At 48.7% G+C, this 7,799-nt stretch overlaps 1 protein-coding gene across 2 annotated transcripts in view; it reads left to right on the forward strand.

Moving 5' to 3' along the window:
• Sfxn1 (sideroflexin 1) overlaps positions 1 to 3,042 on the forward strand; it is a 37,998-nt gene extending 34,956 nt beyond the window's left edge. For both annotated transcript variants that reach the window (XM_040755990.1, XM_005078332.4), the window contains 2 exons: positions 329 to 376; positions 1,027 to 3,042. In XM_040755990.1, coding sequence (XP_040611924.1) covers positions 329 to 376; positions 1,027 to 1,056 — 78 coding nt within the window. In that variant the 3' untranslated portion in view covers positions 1,057 to 3,042. The remainder of the gene's footprint in view (positions 1 to 328; positions 377 to 1,026) is intronic.
• Positions 3,043 to 7,799: the final 4,757 nt, after the last annotated feature.

The raw sequence follows: 7,799 nt of genomic DNA on the forward strand, positions 1-7,799 counted from the left end.
TAAGCCCTTTTTGATGCCTGTGGAAGGTTGGGTGATACAAGCGAAAAGTTTTGAAAATGACACCAACCCAGAATGCCTGGAATTTGTGGCCCCAGTAATTAAAAAGATGGAAACTGTCTACACGGGAGCCTCCACATTCAGGGCTTTTTGGGTGTGCTCATGTAAATTGCAGTTACCCCTTTGTCCCTGGGGCTTTTGTTTATCATTTTGGAGATTAAACAGTACATACTTGCAAGGTAGTAAGAGGTTGCCATTAAAATACACAGAGCAGGAAGCCAAGCAGTGACTGCTTTAGCCTACTGACCTGCCGCTCTGTTTGTTTTTTAAGTTTGGTGTTCGCCACCCCCCTGTGCTGTGCCCTGTTTCCTCAGAAGAGGTAAGTGGTGTATCTTTTTTTCCAGAATCATTGTGAACTTTGATCCTAAAAATGAGCAGGAGACACAGTGCAGACATTTGATTTCAGCAGTAAGAAGTCAGGTCTGTAAAGGGCCAGGGAAGCCTCTAAAAGGAAGAAGAGACTGACTGGGCAGCATTCGGCTCTACCCAGTTCTCTTCTGCCCCCTACTGTTACATTTGAGACTGTTTTAGCCTTCGTGGGAGTCGGGTTGCCTGGTCCACCCTTTGCTTCTGTAACCCTTAACATGATTCATTTCTCTGGGGGCACAGACAAGCACATCTGTAGTGCTCGTCTCCTAGAATGGGTTCCCTGACCACAGCTCTGCCCTTAGCTTGGGTAGCTGCTCGTAGTCCCAGCGCTGCAGTCACGGGGGTCTGTGCGTGTCATTGTCATGTGCTCTTACAGCTTGAAACAACAGAGGTAAGCAGGCTTAGCAGTTTGGTTCTCCCAGGTCTTTGTTGTGACGATTGTTTTTCCAGAGGGCACTGAGTGTTCGTTTGTGGCCCTGTGCGGACTTCCCGGTGTGTTCATGCACCAGCCCTGGGTCTCTGAGCCCGTGTCCTCTCCCTGCTCTTCCTGGTCCCCCTCCTTGCCCGTGTGATAACCTCGTTCCCTCTGCCTTGTCCCAGTTCCATGTCTGTAACAAGCCTGGAGGATGAGTTGCGAGACAGCATCCAAAGGAGTCATCCCGAATTACGGCGCGTGTACTTTAACAAGGGCCTGTGAAGCCGAGGTCAGGCCCTGAAGGCTCCTCCTGGGCCCTGAAGGCTCCTCCTGCCCGTGAACCTCCCGAAGCCACAGCAGCGAGGAAATCCATCGTGACGGGGCACTGCCAGTTACAAAAGCCTCTAAAGATCTGCGTTAGAGTCAAACTGCCCCTTGGCATAGCACCCAGTGCCAGTCAGGGGCCTGACATTTGGATAGTGTTGTAATTTACAAACATACCCTTCTGGTAGACTTTAATGACACTCTTTTCTCAAAGCCCTCACTGGAGCTTTCAACAGCACTGGTAGGCATAGCGCATTTGCTCCAGTCACCCGCTCAATAAGCGTTGGTTGTCAGTCATTGGAAAGGTTACCTGTTCAAATACCAATTTCATTTCTACCTCTGTCCCACAGAGGTCTGGGCCATGAATTAGGAAAACAGGAAAGGTCTGAGACTAAATATGCAAGTGTAAATACTAAGGAAGCTTTGTTTCCAGTTTGGCAACGGACCAGTCCAAAGGATGGCGACAAATCTTGAGGTTCAGAAGGTGCACACTCCGTACACCTTCCCAAAGTCAGCTACAGGGTAGGGCGTGAAGCCACCCTACAGCTAGCATGTGTCTGTGATACTGCATTCTCTTGATTAACTTTTTAATTTGTCTAGTGTTCTTATAAAGTCATTAATCTGACCTCAAAGGTACTTTATAATCATGAATTTCCACCAGACAATTAGCCGAAATGCACAAATGCCAGGCTTAGGAGAATATTCAGTGTGGTGCAGTGTGGCTGGGTGAGGCTGGTTTGTTAGGATTTTTTAGAACCGTGAAAACAATTCCCAGTCCCTAGTTGCCTTTTTTCCCCAGAAACATATAAAGACACAATACATGAACAAGTCAGCAACAGTGACTCTTGTGTTGCATTCTACCCTGTTTTAAGACCATGGAATAACATGGCATGTCTGCATCTCTACAGTGACTTTACATGTTATATGTTCAGTGTGGCTGAGGTTGTGTTGGAAATCTGTAGATGCTCCATGTCATAGACAAGCCACTTGTTACACTGAGTGTAAATCCAATAATTCAGAGATTTGTAAGTGAAAAAACAAAAGTAGAAACTGTCTAGTTTCTCTAGATCCTTTTTCCTGATAATGTGTCCAGATTGCATTTCCTCATAAAGGAAGGCTGGTGGACCTTGTGTCTGTTTCCGTTTTCTCTAAAAGGCTGTGTGGATCTGAAGCTCTCAGCCCTCCCCCATGCTGCTGGCATCTTCTGTAGAGTTGAATGCCAAGTCACTTGAAATACAGTGGCTTCCTGTAACATTCTGGCCTTGAACGAGCCTTGTTGCCATCAGTGCTTCTGTGTAAATGGTGGTGAGAGCCTGCAGTCCAAGGCAGGGCTCCACGGGTGCCTAAAGACATTGCCATGAGGAGCCAAAGGCCTTGAGGTCCGCCCACCCAGCTCTTGGCCGGAACCCTTGTCTCTGCATGTTTAGCTCTGAGAGTGTGAAAACTCAGTAGCCAGTTGGGAGATTGACAGACTCACCAAAGTGTCAGCCCAGGTGTCGTGAGGAATGCGTAGGAGGTAATGGAGCTGGGCTCTTTTAAACTTGGTTTTTGAAGTTTGGGCCTCTTAATGCCTTTGTATAGGAATACTCACTGCGTGTTTTAATCATGATTTATTTTAAAAAAAAAAGAACAAATGAGTGAAAATTGGCAATCTTTGCTGATCTTTTAAAAACACCTTTTTTTCTGAAGACAAAGCCACATGAAGTGCAATAAGGTTGTAAGGCGACTAGGCAATGTTTCTCTAACGTGAGATAGAGTTGTGTGTGTGACTCACTAGCAGCTATCAGTATTAGTGAGGTGTCTTGCCAATGTCAGAGCCAATGTGTCGTTTCAGTTTAACTGGATGAAATGTCAAATAAATGCAGAATGAAAGTAAACTCTCTCTTATTTATGTGCAAAGCCTGCGGTTTGAGTGTTGTGAGCTGTGCTGCCTTTCATCTGAGCTTCGTCAATAGCTCCTGATGATGCAACGTTCTGTGGTTGCTAGTCTTCCACCATCATGACCCTCACAAGGGCCACTACCCCTGTCTTCACAGCCACCATGCTCAAAGACTCCCATAGGAGACCTGAAACAGCCCCTTTGAAGAGCAGTGGTAAAATTTCATTGACGGGTTAGGCACAACAAGTTTAACAGTGATAACTAGCAATGAAGGTAGATGAACTATAACAATACTATAATAAGTTACTCAAAACTCATGGATTGGTTTTCGTTGTTGTTTGTTTGTTTTGGTTTCTCCAGACAGGGTTTCTCTGTATCTTTAGAGCCTGTCCTGGAACTCAATCTATAGATCAGGCTGGCTTGGAACTCAACAAAGATTCATCTGCCCCTGCCTCCCTAGTGCTGGGGTTAAAGGCATGGGCCACCACCACCTGGCCATGGATTGTTCATTTCTGGAATTTTCCGTGTAATCTTTTGGATGGTGGATGATGAGGAGGAAAAACAAAAGGTACAGAGAGACAGCTGTACACAGAGGCACACACCCCCACCCCCACTAGTCCCATGATCAGGAGGGTTGATATGAACTTGGAGAGTGAGTCTCTGCTTCAGACCTCAGTGCTGAGTGCCACACGGGATGCCCAGGGAAGTTTGCTTGCTTGTTGGGTTCTAGATCAGACCTGGCATTTGTAACAGAGAAACATCCAGATTTGAGATTAAGAAGTGATTCATAGCCGGACAGTGATGACTCACATCTTTAACCCCAGCACTCGGGAGGCGGGAGCAGGGCATCTCAGTGAGTTCGAGGCCAGCCTGGTCAACAGTTGGAGTTCCAGGACAGCCTCCAAAGCTACACAGAGAAACTCTGTCTCAAAAAACAAAAACAAAAGAAAAAGTGATTCATTAATGAACAATACAGAGCTGAGCCGGGTACTGTAATTTTTTTCTTTTAAACGTATTATCGTTTGGATAAGAATGGTCACCATAGGCTCATTCATACATTTGAGTGCTTTGCCATCGGGAAATGGCAAATAGAAGGTGTGGCCTTTTGGAGGAGGTATGTCACTGGGGATGGGCTTTGAGGTTTCAAATGCTCAGAGTCAGGCCCAGTGTCTCTCTCTGCTGCCTGGGAATCCAGATGTAGAACTCTCAGCTGCTTCTCCAGCCCTGTCTGCCTGCATCTCCACCATGCTCCCTGCCACGATAATGGACTAATGGACTAACCTCTGAAACTGTAAGCGAGCTCCAATTAAATGCTTTCTTTTGTAAGAGTTGCTGTAGTCGTGGTGTCTCTCCACAGCAGTAGAACATTAACTAAGACATCTATTTGTTTGTTGTGTGGATACCTCTTGGTCATATTTCTCCATCGGATTTTGCTTCTGTAGCTCTATTCTTACCTCGTTTATTATACTCAAGAGCAGGGGTCTAAGCCAGAAAAGCTGGGCCCAGCCTTCGTTCCCATTCATAAACTGCATGCTTTTTGTCTAGTGATATTCTTTGTATGTATTATCTTCCAGTCACTCTAAGAAATACCCAAGGCTAATCGGCCAATAAAAAAAAAAGGGGTTGCTTGGATGGTGGACTTAATAGTTCTAGTATGGGGTTAGATGGACTGCTGTTCTTAGACCGCTGGTGGAAGTGCGGGCTGGTGGTGTCAGGGTAGGACTGCTGAAGTGACCAGGAAATGCAGAGAAAAGGATAGAAGGCCCCATAGTCCCTTTCTGTAGTATGTCCCCAGGGACCGAAAGACCTCCAAACTAGACCCCATATTTTGTAGGTTCCACCACTTCCCAACAATGCCAACTGGGAAGCTAACCTGGAACAGATGGACCTTTGAGGAGTGTGTCAAACCCAAACTAACACTGTAAACTTGGTGTGTGTGTGTGTGTGTGTGTGTGTGTGTGTGTGTGTGTGTTCACCCTTGTCTGTGTCTGTGTTGATTGTTTGGAGAAAATAATTGGTGCTATCTCTTATAGTACCTGTAAATATTAAAGTTAACCCCCATGCAGAAGTTATGGTTTCTGGCACATAGTAAACATTGCTTAGACGGTTTCTGAATGAAAAGAAAAAGGGAAGGGAAGGGCATGGCTGCTCCTAGGTACGGTGGAGGATAAAGCTTATTGTAGATATGTAGGACAGTCCAGGGCAAGCCCATTCCATTCTGGAACAGAGACAGTCTCTGTTCCAAGGACTTTTGGGTTTGGAGACTACCATAGGGTACCCCACCCCCACTGCTCAACCCCAGGTTGTCCAGTGAGAAGTGAGATGACTCATGCTAGTCTTCAGTCTCTGGCACAGGCTTGAAAATGGGCAGTGCTGGGCCTAAACCCAACCTTCAGTCACCCCTGGGGTGTCTGCTGAAAAATGTATCCAAATTGGGACTATCACACTATACGCCCAAAACCCCTGGTTTTCCTTTGTACACTCTAGATAAACCGTTTAAATGGTCACCAGATGGGCGCTCTTGACTCTAACTTCTGCTGTGATCTTGAGATTACCCGTCAGCTCCCTCGTGTCCAGGGACTCTGGATTCCATACTAGCAACCCTCCTTCTGAGGCCAGTGCTCAACAGGGCAGGTCTAGGGACTCTGGAATCCATACTAGCAACCCTCCTTCTGAGGCCAGTGCTCAACAGGGCAGGTCTAGGGACTCTGGAATCCATACTAGCAACCCTCCTTCTGAGGCCAGTGCTCAACAGGGCAGGTCTTGTTGACTAGAGTTGCGGTGCTTCTAGATGTCCTCTCATTTAGTGACTTGAACTCGGAGCCCTTTCTACCCTGATGAAGCCACCTGAGTCATTGGCACCCCTGTCCCCACCCTCCACCCCCCTGCCCCCCAACTCCCCCACCCCACCCCTAGTCCTGCCTGCCCCTTCCCCTCCTCCAAGGCTATGTGCTCCACCTAGTGACCAACCTTCTTCCCTTCACCCACCCCTGCCCTCCCTCCCCATCCAGGACAACCTCCTCCCCCATACCCACTTCCTTCTCTCCCTCTCCCTCCTCCTACCTCCCCCTTCTACAATGCCACAACGTGCACTCTGGCCCTGGTCCACACAAATGGCCACCTGAATCCTCCCCATGGCTTCTCACACATGGTCTCAGCAGCCTCTGGCCCCTCCGAGAAGTGGCGGGAGCTAAGGGAATCGTTCAAACCCACACAGCCCTTTCTCCCTCCAGGGCCTCTCCCAGATGGAAAAGTGGTTAGGGTTCTTTTCTGCTAATCCTTCTGCCTGTGTCAAGGAATTCATTGTCTTCCCCAAGCCTGTCACCTGCCCGGGCATGACCTTTATGTCACCCCAGTTGTCACTCTCACACACAAGGAGCTCAGACAGTGGCTAGCCAGTATACAGACCAGACCCGCCTAGTGGACAAGCTCCGTGAGATTACACAGCGAGCTGACAAAGATCTGGACGTTTTCCTAAAATGATTGCAAGAGATCATGATTCAATGTACCCTAGCTTGACCCAGCCTCCCCAGCAGGAACAGTGGTCCTGGGGACCCATTTCATTTCTCGGTCATCGCCAGAGATTAGAAAGGAACTAAAAAGGTTGAGGATGGTCCCCATATAGGAATTGGTAAAAATGGCTCTTAAGGTTTTTAATGCCTGGGAGGAGGTGGCTGCTCCTCAGGCTCAGCTGCAACACAAGGCTACACTCCAGACTCAAGCCTTGGCAGCTGCCCTGAGGCCGGGACACTCCTGCAGAGGGAACGAGGGAGGTCCACACGGTTCCATCCTGCCAGGGCCCAGCCAACATCAACTCAGCTGTGCTCTCCTACTGTTGTGTGTTTGGGCATTCAACTCAGCCGGTGGCCCAAGACCCTCACCTCTGACCAAGTCTGAGCCCCGTGGGACTTACAGCCCCTGATCACGGTAGATCAGATCCTCTCATTCTTTTGGCCAGACGGGCTCCTCTGTCAATTTATCCCTAACTTTGCCATCACAGCCAAACGCCTGTGCCAGGCATCCAGAGAGACCCCCCCTCACTCACCCAGCTACCTTCACTGTGGGACACCCTCCTAACAGCCCCTGGCCTGGCTCTCCTGGAATCCACCGCTCCTACCACATCTTTAGAGACTAAAAGGCAGGAGTGGTCACAGGGGTTCTAGCCCAACACGCTGGGCCCTCACATTGGGCTTTTGCTTTCCTGTCTAAACAGCTAGGTATGATGGCAGTCATGTTTGAGAGCCCAACCGGTGGTGGCCAAACTCACCCTGCTTCTGCCGATCACTGTATAGTCCACTCATCTCTCTGTCCTTCTGAATCAGTCATTCTTTTCCTCCCTGGGCCCTTATGGGTTCAGGTCTTTCATTTACTGTTTCTAGAAAATCCCCAAATTACTTCAGCCTCCAGGCCTGCCCTAAACCCTGCACCCTCTTCCCTGTCCCTTCCTCCTCTGATACCTCCTCCACTCCTGCCCAGAGGCCCTGGAGGCCTTATGTTCACCCCAGCCAGGTCTCCCAGACCAACCCCTCAGAGACCCCAACTCACCCTCTTTGTTGATGGAAACTCTCATAGACAGATCAGGAAACCACCAGGAAGCTTATGCGGTGGTCACCTCCACTAAAACGGTTGAAGCAACCCACTTGAGAACAGCTGAGAAGGCATATTATCCCTGGGGAATTGGGGGAGGGACTGTAGCGACCATCAAATTAGTCCACATCCAGCATCCCCTGGAGCAGGCTAGTTAGATGGAGGTGA

Source organism: Mesocricetus auratus, unplaced genomic scaffold (assembly GCF_017639785.1).
Source record: "Mesocricetus auratus isolate SY011 unplaced genomic scaffold, BCM_Maur_2.0 Super-Scaffold_100013, whole genome shotgun sequence".
Classification (NCBI taxonomy): domain Eukaryota; kingdom Metazoa; phylum Chordata; class Mammalia; order Rodentia; family Cricetidae; genus Mesocricetus; species Mesocricetus auratus.